The following is a 15,709-nucleotide window of genomic DNA, read 5'->3' as shown; positions in this document are numbered from 1 at the left end:
ATCATAGGATAATGCCACCGGATTATCTAACAAATTATTTATTTGACCCCATAACATCTTTGAATGAAGGAGGAGAATCTGTAGAAAGTTGGACTTGTTTAAAGCAACTATTCACTGTGTGCTTCTTCCTGGTTTCAAGAAGTAAAGTTGGAGTTTTGGATTTACCTATGGTGAGGTGTGCATTATTCAGAGATAGAGAGGAAGTCTGGTACATGCTGGCTGTGGGACTCTAGGATTCCAGCTCTAGTCCTAACAAACTAAAAAAAACCTTGTGTACCCCATCCCAGCTACTGGGTTAAACAAGGGGTTATACATAAGTTTTGGAACTTAGCCCCAATAAAATTTCAAAGACTAATTTAGGTGTCTTAAGCTCAAAGTTAGGAGCCTAAAGTCTTTAAATATTTTCCTAATAATAATAATTTTATTCTTATATACTGTCATACCGAAAAAGTTCTAGGCGGTTTACAACTAGGTGAGCTAATACAGATAAAATACAAATTAGAATAATGGACTTAAAACCAGATAAAAACAGAAAGCATTTACAATATAATGCAGAAAATACCGGTTGAAAGCAGCAGTTAGGATCTGCGTACTGATAGCCTGGATTTGGCGCTAAGGCCCTGAAGCAGTGGTTACCGGCCACGAAACGATCGTCGGCCTGGCCTGTTTGTGTTCAGTGGTTTTTACCATTAATCATTCTCGGCTATTTTTTGCTCTCACCTGCTAACTTTAAACTTGTGCAACAGTTTTTTGCCTATGATGCTTTGGTGGAAGAGTGTGGGTACTGTTTGTCTGAGGCTTTTCTTTCACTTAAGTAATAAGCTAGCTTTCTTGGCTTGTGTGGTGCTTTTGTTTTGGAGTGATATTTTTGAATCTTTGTACTATATTTCCCTCCATTCCTCCCTGTTTTTTTCTGGGTTTTTTAGGGAAAGAAGTAATACATAGAACAGATAAAATACACCCTCCAGGGATTCAAGACAAAGATAGACAAGTTCCTGCTGAACTGGAACGTGCTCAAGTAGGGCTAGTCTCAGGGCATTGATCTTTGATCAGAGGGCCTCTATGTGAGTGGACTGCTGGGCACGATGGACCACTGGTCTGACCCAGCGGTGGCAATTCTTATGTTCTTATGAATATACTAGCTGATGCCCCGGCGTTGCACGGGTATTTAATTATAGCAATAACACTGTAAATGGATTCAAAGAAAGATACTTTATAGTGGTGAATGAAATTATTTTTTTACAGCTTAATAAAAAGTACAATATTCAAATTATAATATTTGACAAAATGAATACAATACAACTAACGCAAAACGTGATTATAAACAACATTTTTAGTTTCACCTCCTGGAGCAAGGACATATAAATTCTTGGGTGAACCCACCCTTGAGCAAGCAACATAGAGTTGTGGGCCGCGAGACCCCCAGAACATATCACCCCAGGTAGTGAGGGATCTGCATACCAAGTTTCGTTCAAATCGGTCAAGCCGTTTTTGAATTACTGTGAGAATGGCAGCTTTTTACATTTTTTCCATTGACATGAATGGGTGAAATCTGATTTTATGTTTGTAGCTCCGCCCACGTGTGCAGGTGGGCCTCGAGACCCCCAGAACATATCACCCCAGGTAGTGAGGGATCTGCATACCAAGTTTCGTTCAAATCGGTCAAGCCGTTTTTGCGTGATCGCGGCACATACACACACACATACATACCTCCGATTTTATATATATATATATATATATATATATATATATATATATATATATATATATATATATATAGATGGAATTTGATTGAAAAAAATGAAGCAGAATGCATTAAGATACCAGCCTATTTATCATAGCCTGGAATTCTTCTGCTTTCAGATGGGTTCGATGGGTCATCAGGCCGCAATGTGGTATAAATTAATATCTGGATTTGTAAATAAAAAACCAAAACATGGTCTTAGAGACATTTGGAGCATTGAGATTAAGCATCAAATTACTGAATCTCAATGGCCACGACTTTGGTCTTGGAGGTTAAGATGTACAGTTTCAGCATCTATGAGACAAATGTGTTTTTTTCTTTTGCATAGAGGTAGATGGGGAGAGCTGGCTAAACCCAGACAAACTCCCCATTACAATAAAACTGTCCGGGCACCCGGACAGTCCTCAAAAAGAGGACATGTCTGGGTTTTCCTAGACGTCTAGTAACTGTAGTTTTGCAGAGTATATGGAGCTGTAAAGAACTAACAAGATATGTCCCTTTTGCTTCTAGATCCTCTTCCACGATTGCTGTAGATTCAGGATCTTCTCTTTTTCTCTTGACTCCTAGATTCTAAATGTAGCACCCTGGCTTAGGCATGTGCCAGGGCCTCACCAGAAGTTTGTAAGCTGCATACTTAATTTCCTCAGTTTCCTAGAAGAGATTGTTGAAGAACACAAGACGAGCTGGGACCCAGCCCACCAACGGGATTATATTGACGCCTTTTTGGAAGAAATGGAAAAGGTAAATATTAATGGTTAAAACCCACCTTGGAACTATTTCACAAAATTTTTACAGAACTGGTTTTCTTTCTTTCTCTCTCTCTCTCTCTCTTCATTTTTCTTGCTCCTTTTTTCTTCCTTCATTTCTGTCTTTCCCTCATTATCCCCCCCTTTTACAAAACCGTAGTGTGGTTTTTAGCGCCAGTCATGGTGGTAACAGCTCTGATGCTCATAGGAATTCTATGAGTGGCGGTGCTGTTACAGCTGTGGTCGGTGCTAAAACCACACTATGGTTCTGTAAAAGGGGGGGTATGTTACTTTCTTTTCTCCCTTATTGCTCACGCCTATTTTATAAATAGCAGACTTAATGGCTAAACACTTAACTGGTTAGTGCTGAATATCGGTATAACTGGTTAAGTTGCTGCAGCAAAAATGAAACTGGATTTTCAATGCCAGTTGCCAGAAATTGCCTGGTATTGAATATCCGGGCTTAACACCGGTGGCAGACAGCAAATGCGCTGCCCACCACTGGCTGACTATTGGGCCCAGTGTGCCTAAATTGCTTGGCGCATGACAGTCAGGGAGTGTACACATGGGCGGAGCCTGGGTGAGTCATAACCATGTTGCCAAGCAATGTGGGCACTTATAGAACCATATTAGCTGCACACACCCACTTACACCAGCCATTGAGTTGTCGTAAGTAGGCATGCCAATTCAGCTTCGTGCTAGTGTTCTAATGATGGTTTAGGCATATCATTAAGCCATTATAGAATTAGTTCTAAGCATGTCTTTTCATGGCACCTAAATTAGGCACCTGTATATAGAATTGCCACCATAGGGGCCTTTTCACTAAGCTTAAAATGGTGTACTATGGGGTGTGCTCCCGCATCCTGCAGTAGCTGCCAAATAAACGTGCGCCAACCACGTGCTAAAAATATTTTACATATTTTTTGAGGGGGCATGTCAGCGCCGGAAAGTGAGCATTCTTGTGCTAATCAATGTAGCTACATTACCATGGCATGTATATGGCACCTAAGGTTGTGCGCACACACTGGCACATGTAGCCGAAGTGCGTGCACAACTTAATTCATTAATTGGCTTAATTGGCACCAATAATTGGCAAGTAACACCTGGTAATTGAGGTTAATTGGCATTAGTGGTGTAGTGGGCGTTTGAGGCTTTCCCGCACCCTCCTTTCTGCCTCCCCGCACATCACACTCATGCCCTACCTTCCCCTCTGTACCTCTTTAAATCTTTGCCAACATTAGCAGCTTCTTTGGCCTCCTGCTCGCAGTGGCGTTGGCTTTCCCTCTGACATCACTTCCTGGCCCCATGACCAGGAAGTGATTTCAGAGGGGAGCGAGGCTGGTGTGAGCAGTAGGCCAGAGAATTTGCTCGTGCTGATGAAGATTTAAAGAGGTACGGGGCGGGAAGGGAGATTGCAAGTGTGGCATGGGGGGCAAAGAGGTGCCCAAGACAGAGCCTGGGGTGGTCTGACCCCCTCGTCCCCCCTTACTTTGCAACTGATTAGAAGTTAAGCATACAACTTGGTAGGCACATTGCACAAAGTGTTATGTGTCATGATCAGTGTATGAATCTAAGAGGGAAAAATTTAAGAGTGTATTAAAAAATAACATTATTTACAAAAGCTTTTTTATGAAATCTTTTGTATTATACTTTTATTTGAAGATTATTTAGGTGAATGTTATTTATTTCTGTATTGTGATTCAGATTGTGTGAACCGCTTAGGTTTACGCGATGTATGCATTTTTAAATATATTTTTAAAAATTTTTAAATATATATATATTTATATATTTTTTAAATAAATAAAATTGTAGTCATTCCTAGAAGAAGTTATGCACCAACCAACTGGGCATTTAAGCCTGGTTTTAGTTATCCTAAATGGGTGTGCCTAAAAGTTTATTACATGCACTGATGTTAAGTGTGATTCTATAAGGTATGTATAACTTTTACAGAATTGTGCTTACATAAGAACATAAGAATAGCCTTACTGTGTCAGGCCAATCCAGGTCACTAGTACCTGGCCAAAACCTAAGGAGTAGCAATATTCCATGCTACCGATCCATTCTAATTGGTACCAATTTTTAGGTATCATATATAGAATCAGGGGGTAAATGGTTAGTGCAGAAATACCAACAAAAATATAGAATCAGCACCCCTCCCCCACACATACAAATCAAAAAAGCATAGAAATAAAATACAGTGGGAATGACTAGTCAAAGAAAAGGGGATCTAGCACAAAAAATATATCACTCCATGGTGCAACCTCACCTAGAGTATTGCGTTTAATTGTGGTCTCCTTTTTCAAGAAAGATATAGTGGTACTAGAAAAGGTTCAAAGAAGAGCGACCAAGATGATAAAGGGGATGGACTCCTCTCGTATGAGGAAAGACTAAAACGGTTAGGACTCTTCAGCTTGGAAAAGAGACGGCTGAGGGGGAGATTTGATTGAAATCTACAAAATCCTGAGTGGAGTAGAATGGGTAGAAATGGATCAATTTTTCACTCCGTCAAAAATTACAAAGACTAGGGGATACTCGATGTAGTTACAGGGAATTACTTTTAAAACCTATAGGAAGAAATATTTTTTTCACTCAGCATAATTCTGTCAACGGTGAGATTTAGGCTCTCTTTTAATAAGCCGTGGTAGATGTTTCTACTAGAGAATGACACGGGGACAAATTTTTCACTGTCCCCACAGGAACTCAATTTTCCTGTCCCATCCCCATAAGTTTTGTTGCTGTCCCTTTCCCTGCCCCATTCCTGTAAGCTCTGCCTTAACCGCACAAGCCTCGAACACTTATGATTTTAAAGTGTTTGAGGTTTATGCATACGAAGACAGAGCTTACAGGAACGGGGCAGGGGCAAGAAAAGAACTCACGGGGAAGGAACAGGAGAATGAGTTCCCATGGGGACGGAGAAAAATTTGCATCGTGTCTTTCTCTAGTTTCTACCGCAGCCTGGAATGCTAAATTCTCTGATACTGCTCCAACGCTCATAGACTTTCTACGAGCGTTGGAGCAGCATTGGAGCATTTAGCATCCCAGGCTGCGGTAGCAACCTCTACCGTGACTTAGTAAAAGAGGACCTTATAGAATTGTCCTCTCTTATCCGTGTTTCCCCGAAAATAAGCCCTACCCCAAAAATGAGCGCTAGTACTGGGATTCACTGGCAACTCTTCAGCCCGGCCCTGCCCTCTCCCCCACTGCGCAGCCGAACCCCTATCCTTCCCTCCCCAAAGCAGCATTGGGGCAGCAGCACTCTAAACAGGCTGCTTGGCCCTAGTCCGTTGGGGATTTCACTCTGTGTGTTACTGATGATGTCATCAGTAACGCGGCAGAGTGAAATCCCCAACGGACAAGGCCAAGCAGCCTGTTTAGAGTGCTACCGGCCCAACGCTGCTTCGATTGAAGGTAAAGCTCGCTCGCAGTCAGTGGGGAGGGAAGGATGAAGGGTCAGCAGGGATTTGGCTGCACAGTGGGGGCGGGTGGGGGGATGCTCAAGGGTTCTGTTGCACAAGGGATGGGAGGGAGGGAAGGATAGAAGCTGGGCAAAGCTGCCGATGGAGGGGAGGAAAGATGCTGCACATGTGGGAAAGAGAAAGGAAAGAGGAAGAATTGGGGTGAAGGAGAGGGAGAGAGAGATGATCATGTGCATACCTTGAAAATAAGACCTAGTGCCTTTTTTGGGCCCCAAATGAATATAAGACACTGTCTTATTTTCGGGGAAACACAGTATCTTTTTTAAAATTGTATTTCTGTTTATTTTTGGACCATATTGAATATCTGTATAGGAATGCAGTGTATGGAATTTTTTTAAATAAATATGCAAAATCCCTGCTCCACTCTACCAACACTTTCTATCAAGTGGACTCACATTGAGCTCAGGCAGTTTCTAAGCCAGTGCAGGAGGGCGTGAAAATGTACTTCACTGAAATCTAAATATTCCTCATTCAGCACACAACCCTGATCTGGATCTTGATTACCATTATTCAGTCAAACTTGTTTGATGACATCCTCGTCTGATAGAACCATGCTAGTTGGACCTATTATTAGTCCCTTTAGCAGTGACTCCATTAATTTATCTACCCATAAGGTCATAACTAACTGAGCAGCAATTTTTCCAGCCTTCTCCCCAGTTCCCTATTTCCACTTTTAAAGAAGGACATTTGTTCATCCCTGACTTTCTGGTACGTTCTCTCCAAAGAGTGACTTTGCCTTCAGGTTTGCTAGTTTCATTTAAACCCTCCCTTCTGTAAGTGGACCTCTTACTGTTCCTTTGCCATATGTATTCCTGCCAGTCATCAGTGACTCTCCTCCAACACTTTTCTCGGTTGACACTGGACAAAAGTTTGTTAAATATTTTTTATTAAGTTTCAACAAATGACTACAGCAACCCCCCTCCCCCCAGGACACAATCATCATCCCCTATACAGTTTCAGAAATTATATGCATGCAAGGTGCCAAAAAACATCCAGAGGTGCCCAGACTTTCAGAAATGTACACACACCCCTTTTCTTTCCAGCAGCAATGTCCTCGCACTTCCTTATAAGACAAATGATATTCCACCAAGCATTCTTTGACAGTTCAGTATTATTCTTCTACCCAGATAACATGGCTTGAACAGCAAGTCCCATAAATACATCAAATAATTTAGCTTTATGCTTATGTATTTTTTTTTTTTTTTTGCTTTTTCTATGCCTCTGTCCCTTCTCACCCCTCAATCTTGCAATCTCATCTCTGCATTTCCTCTTTACTTGGTTAAGTGAAATGAGGTTTCTCACCTTGTTGTATTGCATAGGCTATTTTTCTTCCAACTGTCCTGACCTCTCTTTTCTGTCCTCACCTTGTACCATTTGAATTAATCTTACTGTCTTATTTTTTAAAGCCACTTCTTTTGGCAAACAAATCGGTCTCCTTTCACTCATACTTACAAGCCCATTTTTTTGTTCTTACAGGCTAAAGAGGATCCAGGGAGCACATTCAAGGAGACCACTCTTCTTGCTGTAACTTGTGACTTATTTGGAGCTGGTACAGAGACCACTGCTACCACCTTGCGCTGGGCACTATTGCTCGTGCTTCTTTACCCTGACATCCAAAGTAAGATGGTACTGTGAAGGGAGATGGGGTTTACAAAGACTTACAGACACTATAATCTAGCACAAATGTTGGTATCGGGGAGAGAGTTTCTGGGAGAGATCAATAGACAGACACATTTCACTTTTGGGAGAATTTTGCAAGGAATTTTCTGGCATCTTGGCTGCTACAAGAAAAAGAACCAGGACAAAAAGGGGAGAAAACCACAGTGAAGTTGATGACAGAACAGAACCTTAGCAAAATCAGAAATGGCTTCTTGCTCTGAATTCACAAAGCTTTATTGAATTGTAAGACTCAACACAGGTCTATGTTTCGGCCAAATGGCCTTCCTCAGAAGTCTATAAATCATTAAGTATAAAACAGGCTTAGCACAAAGAAACCACCATACATCTAAAATTATTAGCACATTCCTAAAAAATATGCACATAAAAAAATCAAACTAAAATAAATTAGAACAAACATATATGTATATTAGAGACAAGCTATATGAATAATTTAATAAAAATAAAATCAAATGTAAAACTAAAATTGCTGTGTTCATAAACCACCATAGAAAGGACCATCTTAGATCATATTTATAAGGTGTGTAATATGTAATGAGTAGCACATATGTAGCAACACTAGCAAGTATGGCATGTATACTTAAACATCTATTCTGCCTTACACATATACATATATAATATGGGCCACATCATTTATGATAAATATATAATATGGACCACATCATTTATGGAGCAGTCATCTCTTTGCACAGTGATATTTAGGATAAATTTTGTTATTAGAGCTTCTCTTTGAAGATGGACTTTTTTTGGAATAGTGATTTTTAGATTAGTATTTTCTTGGAACACGGCAGTGATCTTTATGAACGTAACATTAAACCATAAGAATGTTAATTTTATTCATTTAAACAGTGATTTTTATTACCTAATAGACCCCCCTCTTTTACGAACACATAGCATGGATTTTAGCGCTGACTGTGGCGGTAATTCCTCCGAAGCTCATAGAATTCCTATGAGCGTCGGTTACTGCCGCTGCTGGCGCTAAACCCCACTCTTTGCTTTCGTAAAAGAAGGGGAGAATCTCCATGAAGGAGTATCCTGTTTTTTAATTCTGACATTATCATATTTAAAGGACAGATTTGGATTTATTTATTTATGCATTTATATACCACTTATAGTCTAAGTGGTTTACATTCAGGTACTCAAGCATTTTTCCCTATCTGTCCTGACGGGCTCACACTCTATCTAATGTACCTGGGGCAATGGGGGGATTAACTGACTAGCCCAGGATCACAAGGAGCAGTGTGGGATTTGAACCCACAACCTCAGGGTGCGGAGGCTGTGGCTCTAACCACTGCACCACACACTCCCATCTTCATTAAACCAGTACTGGTAGCACAGTATTAAAGAGATCTGAATGGACAGTTCCATTGTGCAATTATGAGGGGATGCTGAAAAGTTCTCCGCCCATTCAACTTCCTAAATTCTGAGTGTTATTTTGCCACTGTAGCTGAAAAGAGTGATTTTATTTTGCAAAGTGCTAATTTGCAGAATCGTAATGCTATGTTTTGACATTGTTTCAGATCACTGATTGAACTAAGTTAACAAAAAGTGTGGAATTTTCAAGTGTAGAACTCTGAGACCTCATGAAGCTCCTGTTCCTGCAGGAGAAAACTGCAAAGGAAATTCATGAATGTATGATGCAAATATTGAGTGACAAATGCCCATCATACTCCAGTGAAGGAATGATGTGCAAACTTTCAGTGTGGAGATTTCGAGACCGAGCAACAAGGTCTGGGAGGCCTCAAACAATGACATATCCTGAAATTGTTGATCATGTCCATGGCTTGATTTTGGCACATCAGTGAATATCTACTAAAACAATTGGTCAGACACTACAGATATGCAGGGAACATGTTGGGAGTATAATTCATGAGCAGCTGGGTATGCAGAAGCTGTCAGCCAAGTGGGCACCCAAATGTTGAATGCTGACAAGAAACGATGAGTGGACACTTCAAGTTGATTTTGCAGCATTTTCAGTGAACTGGTGTCAACTTTTTGGAACAACTAGTTACTGTTGATGAAACATGGTTACACCACTATGATCCTGAGACAAAACAACAGTCCATGCAATGGACTATCTTCCAAGGGGCCAAACAGTTAATACTACTATGCTTCTCTCTCCGAATTCGTGAGGGTTAGGGGCAGAGCCGGCCCGTGAATATGGAAAATCACAAATAACTTTTAGGGCCAACTTTGACCCGCCTCCCTCCTACCTCCCGGACCTCCCCAGAGCTTACCTGGTGGTCTAGTGGTGACGCAGGGCAGAAGCGATCTTCCTATGTTCCTTCCCTGTGCAGAGCCATCAACAAAAATGACTGCCGTGAGTTCCCGTGGCCTCACAAGACTACAATGGGAACTCATGGCAGCCATTTTTGCAGAGCCATCAACATAGGAAGATCGCTCCTGCCCTGCATCACCGCTAGACTACCAGATAAGGTCTGGGGAGGTCCGGGACGCAGGAGGGAGGCAGAAATGGATCAGAGGCAGCCTTTAAAAATTAGGAGGCAAAAAAATCACGAATAACTGAATTTGCGATTACTAAACCCATGAATTCGGAGGGAGAAGTGTATATCTTGTGCCGATTAAAGGAGGCATTGAAAGAGAAAAGGAGAGAGAAGCTGCGGAAAGGAGTTGTCTTGTTGCAAGACAATGTACCTGCTCACAAGGCTGGCAAAATGATAGATGTTTTGATGCAATTGGGGTTTCAGTGCATAGACCATTCATCCTGCTCACCAGATCTTACCCCATCTGATATTTTCTGTTTCCAAACCTTAAAAAGAATTTGAAAGGGCAACAATTTTCAAGTGGTTCGGAGGTGATTGCAGAAGCAGAGCAGTATTTCAGTGACCAGACATCAGAGTATTTTTTGAAAGGGTTATAGAAACTTCAGACACGATGTGCCAAGTATGTTGAACTTAGGGGTGAATATGTGGAATAACTTGTAAGTTTCATGTCTCCACGTCATTCCCTTCTTGGTTGGGCTGAGAACTTTTCAACACCCCCGTGTATGTGATGAAACATATCTGCCACTAGCAAACAGTGCATTACATCAAGACGCTTATGGCTAGATTCACTAAGGACACTGATCGTGTCCCAACCACTTTGCGACCTGATTGTTCCCCGACCCGATTCACTAACCTTGGTGCCAAGCAACCTCCGATCCAATACGCGCATGCAAATGAGGGGGAACGGCATGAAAATGTAGGAAGGCAGCGATTCACTAAACAAATCTGGAACACCGACTGGGCTGGCCGATCAACAAAACAAGCGACTGCTGGGGACCAGTCGCTCATGTGCTTTCCGACTGCATCTCCTGCTCTCCTGCCCCGACTCTCCTCTCGCCGCCCTGCTCTCTGCCCTGAATCTCCTCTTGCTGCCCCAACTCACTGCCCTGCTCTCGCCCTGAATCTCCTCCTCTTGCCGCTCCGACTCATCGCCACGAATTCCTCCTCTTGCCACCCCAACTTGCCGCCCTGTTCTCGCCCCGAATCTCCTCCTCTTGCAGCCCTGGCTCTCCTGCCCTTTCCCGCAGGGCGAGCCCGTGGTTTTAACCCGTGGGTTTAAAGCAGGTTAAAACCACGGGCTTGCAAAGTATTAAAAAGTTAAAAAAAAAAAAAAAAAAGTTTACAGCTCTGCCAGGCACGGAGGGCCAGCGCATGTGCAGACCATCTATAGGGAAAGAAGATGGTCTGTGCATACGTCAGGATCGCTTCATGAATCAGCCCCTCGGCCATGGATTGGATTGGATCGGATCCGTTCCCTTAGTGAATCTAGCCCTTAGTTTTGCTATAAAGCTCCATAGACACTAGAGTAGCTTTTTTCAATGAATACAGTGCATGGAGAGAGAGAAATTTGTTCTACTGTGTTTTAAAACGCATTTGCTTTGAAAGTTAAGGTTCCTTTGTAGTTTTAACACTTCTGTAATGGTTCTCATTGATCATAGATTTGACTCATTTTAAAAGTATTTTAAAGCACTTTAAGCTTCAGTGCTTTGAGAAGTTTTGCTTTGTGACTTAAGCCCTCAAATGATTTTTATTTCTTTTAGAAACATTTTAAGTATTCTAAACTATTATATTTTGAGATGTAATCGCATTTATTTGCATTTTTATGGATTAATTGTGAACCATTGGTCAAGTAAAATTTTGATTTGTTTTCGCATTTGTTAATGAACTGCCATCTCTTCCATCTTTTTCTCCACATAGACAACCTTAAATACGTTTGACTGGTTTAGCGACCGATCGTATTTGCCGACCCGAAGCCCAAAATGGCTCACTGCGTGGTTTTCTGTGCAGTCCTACATTCTCTGATTCTGGCATGCAAATTAGGTCATTACTATTAAAACCAGACATCCGACCGATGCCCTAAACTTGCATGCCAGAATCAGGTTGGTAGGATCTACTTACTACTACTTATCACTTATATAGTGCTGAAAGATGTACGCAGCACTGTACATTTTAACATTTATAGCTGGTCCCTGCTCAGAACAGTTTACAATCTAACTTGGGCATACAGACATGACATATAGGGTTGGGGATGCAGAACCCAACTTGTTCAATCTTCCAGCTGATGTATGTTTCAAAAGTTTATTTTCTGCTGAGATACCCCTGCTGGCTCAAATTGAGAAACCCTTTGCTTTGCCTACCTGCTCTCAACTGCCTCCCCTCCTCCACACCTTGACCAGGTGATTTAAAAGATACTGGACAATAAAGAGTGATCCTGTTCAGTCTGGTGGGGTTGGGGGACCCTTCCAGCTAATGTCTTGTATATAAGTATAATTTCCTTCTGTTATTGTATGTAACAGTTAATCATCTTTGTTAACGTAACATAAACTTTGTTAACTGTTAACGTAAACTTACATTTTACTGCTGTAGCTTATACCTAATGCCCATGTGTGCTTCCAGGTTTTAAAAGTTTTATTTTCTGCTGAGACACCCTTGTTGGCTCAAATTGAGAAACCCAGAAAAGCGGACAGGTCTGGACCTGTTGGTAACCTGTATTTTCTTTTTCTATTGGCGCAGATGTTGTGCCCATAAAAAAAATTGCTGTACTGTCCCCCCTCCTCCGTCTACTCCCTCCCCAATAACCCTGGTACCAAAAAATTAGCAGGAAGAATGCCCACTCCCTCCTGCTGATCCCCCCCCCCGCAAGGACCCCTTGAACTTACCCCTCCCTCAAAAATCAGCAGGAGGGATGCCAACTCCCTCCTGCCACTGGATCCCCCCCCAAAAAATATCCGCCTCAAACCTCCCCTGTACCTTAAAAATAGATGACAGCAGGAGGGATGCCCAATCCCTCCTGCTCTCCAGGCCCACCTTCCCAGTGCATCCTGACTCCTCCCTCTGTTTTTTGGCATTATCTTCAGAAATTCAATGCTAGGCCATGCCCAGGCTCTAGCTATGGTGAACCACATAAAGATACAACTCTTTTATGTGGTCCCATTTATGTGGCTATCTTAATCGGCTAAATGCTGACTCCACCTCCTCCCTCCCTCCCCCAGAAAGCCCACAAAATAGTCAGTTATGGCTTGGTTTCTAACTGATAAAGCAAAAAAACGGACTTGCTAACACTCAGTAGAATAAACTGTAGCCCTAAGATACCTGTGCTGCACAGTGGTCAAAAAGATCACACTGAGATAGCAGTATACAGGTATGCACGTTCTCTTTCATCGGGCATACAAGTATTATTTGTTTTTTAGATTTTTTAGTTATGCATTTACTTTAGTGAAAACAGCAAACAGCAAGACACAAAAAACGTGATAAAGTAGTGCCACTTATCTTTTGAATAAATCGCTTGTTTGCTGGGCTTTTTTACTTAAGCTTGAACCAATGGCCCAATGGAACCCGTTTCACCGAATGCGGCTTCTGCAGGGGTCTGTTTTCGTCAAGCGTGTATAGCACAATCTGCCTTTGCAGAATTGAAAAATGGCGTCGGCTATGGTGAACCACATAAAGATACAACTCTTTTATGTGGTCCCATTTATGTGGCTATCTTAATCGGCTAAATGCTGACTCCATCTCCTCCCCCCCTCCCCCAGAAAACCCACAAAATAGTCAGTTATGGCTTGGTTTCTAACTGGGCATTTTCAGTGGCACTGTCTGGTTAAGTGCCCTTGAAAATTTCCAGTTCGCCCCAGACAGTATCTCCTGGCTGTATATATCTTTTTGAATATTGGGCCTACAGTTTCTTCTTAGCCACCCAAAATATTTTTGAAAATGACTCTATTAAAATATTTTTAAAATGTCTTCACAGCCAGGATTGGGAGCAGACTCTAAGACTTTCTAGCAACTTGGCAGTAAAACTGTAGTTCCCTGAGTGAAGGTGGGATAATGTGAGAGGGAAAAAAGCAATTGGAACTTAAAAGGAAGCACAGTGCTGCAGCCAGCATCTGCCAGACTCATTACTGCTTTATTTCTACCACAATGAAACCACTGCATATGGTGCTTGTACATATAATTCTCTACATTATGCCAATCTGAAGCCTCCCTGTGCTTTCAGGAAGAGTTCATGAAGAAATTGATCGGGTGATTGGCAGAGACAGGAGGCCCGCACTGGATGACCAGATGAACATGCCTTTCACCAATGCCGTCATCCATGAAATTCAGCGCTATGGTGACATTTTCCCCTTGGGACTACCTCATTTCACATACAGAGACACCGAGATTCAGGGCTTCTTCATCCCTAAGGTACAGAGAAATGCAGAATTTGACAGCAAATCAGCGTCTATCTGGTCTGACTATTTTCTCTACCTACTTCAATATTGCAGAGAGGGTGAAAAGAGCATGAAGGTGCTAATTTTTAGCTTGTTTTATGAAGCCACATAGGTACCTAACCCTCAATGTTATAGTTGTGTGCACAAATGATAGAAGAATGAGTTGCTCATTGGCATTAACGACCAATTGTTTAAAACTGGTTGTAGTTGACATTAAGTCGCAGTTTCATGCATAACTGTCATTAGCTGGTATTCTCAAAATTCATAAAAAAGAGAGAACACATGAGGAAAGTATCGTACACATCAGCCTGAGAACAAATGGAGTTTATTAAGTTTAATCATACATCAAATTATATCACATATACAATTGAAAATAAAGAACGTTTTTTTAAATGTACTTCTGGACCCAACATGGGCCGTGTTTCGGCTTCAAATGGAAAGCCTGCTTCAGGGATGAAGGTGTTTAATCCAGTAGGTGGCGCTGCCACACTTAACATCTACAGAAAATGCTCTGGGCTCACAATGAAGTACTGGAAAGATTTAAATCACAATAATATCATTAGAAAGGTTGCGTGGCTGTGATATTTTCTCTATTCATCAGTACTAAATCCAGCATCTGAGCAAAGTCCCTGTCCAGTTCTGTTTGACTTGGAGGTCTGTAGGCTACATCTGTGGGGATAGAAGTGCCATATTTTTCTTTCAAAAACTATTTACAGTGCCTCCTCTTTTCCCCACACTCCTTGCATTCCAGTCATTTTAATGTTCTATATATTTAAATCATGTTTATTATGCAGGCAATTCAAAACAGAATAATAATACAAGTTACAATGATGGAAAACTGATAAAGCCATTATAGATAAACAACAAATCCCAGAAAATTTTAATTATATTCCACATCTCTCTCCCCAACTTCACCTCCTCCCCACAATCTTCCCAACCCCTTTATCTACTTCCATACTTTATCTATTTTTAAAATAAACAAAGAACAGAAGAGTGTTTCAATTCTAATACTTCAAAGGCTTGATATTCTACTTCTTGCCCTGCGAGTAAGCATTTGCCAAAATGGTTTCCCCACTGATTGAAACTGGTGGCCATTTAATGAATCAAAATTTTTTTGTTTTATGTTCCAGCACTCATATATGGATCATATTAGTTCTCCATAATTGTTCTGTAGGAGCAGAAGTTGAGCTCCAAATATAAAGAATGCTCTTCAACACCATTAAAGAAGCCCACTGGATAAATATTTATTTATATATCACTTATATCCTAAGTGGTTTACATTCAGGTACTTTATCATATTTCCCGATCTGTCCCGGCGGGCTCAAACTCTATCTAGTGTACCTGAGGCAATGTGATA

At 41.4% G+C, this 15,709-nt stretch overlaps 1 protein-coding gene across 5 annotated transcripts in view; it reads left to right on the top strand.

Moving 5' to 3' along the window:
• The window catches only part of LOC117353431 (cytochrome P450 2D17-like), a 70,785-nt gene that overhangs the window by 33,569 nt on the left and 21,507 nt on the right, over positions 1–15,709 (top strand). For all 5 annotated transcript variants that reach the window (XR_004537937.1, XR_004537938.1, XM_033929350.1 and 2 more), the window contains exons 5-7: positions 2,312–2,485; positions 7,443–7,584; positions 14,139–14,326. Coding sequence is in view for 3 of the 5 variants with exons in the window: in XM_033929350.1 (XP_033785241.1) it covers positions 2,312–2,485; positions 7,443–7,584; positions 14,139–14,326 (504 nt within the window). In the remaining 2 variants the exon portion in view is untranslated. The remainder of the gene's footprint in view (positions 1–2,311; positions 2,486–7,442; positions 7,585–14,138; positions 14,327–15,709) is intronic.

This window comes from Geotrypetes seraphini, chromosome 2, assembly GCF_902459505.1.
Source record: "Geotrypetes seraphini chromosome 2, aGeoSer1.1, whole genome shotgun sequence".
NCBI classification, from domain to species: Eukaryota; Metazoa; Chordata; class Amphibia; order Gymnophiona; family Dermophiidae; genus Geotrypetes; species Geotrypetes seraphini.
Note: the sequence above shows the minus strand (reverse complement) of the source record. Positions and strands in the feature narration are given on the sequence as shown.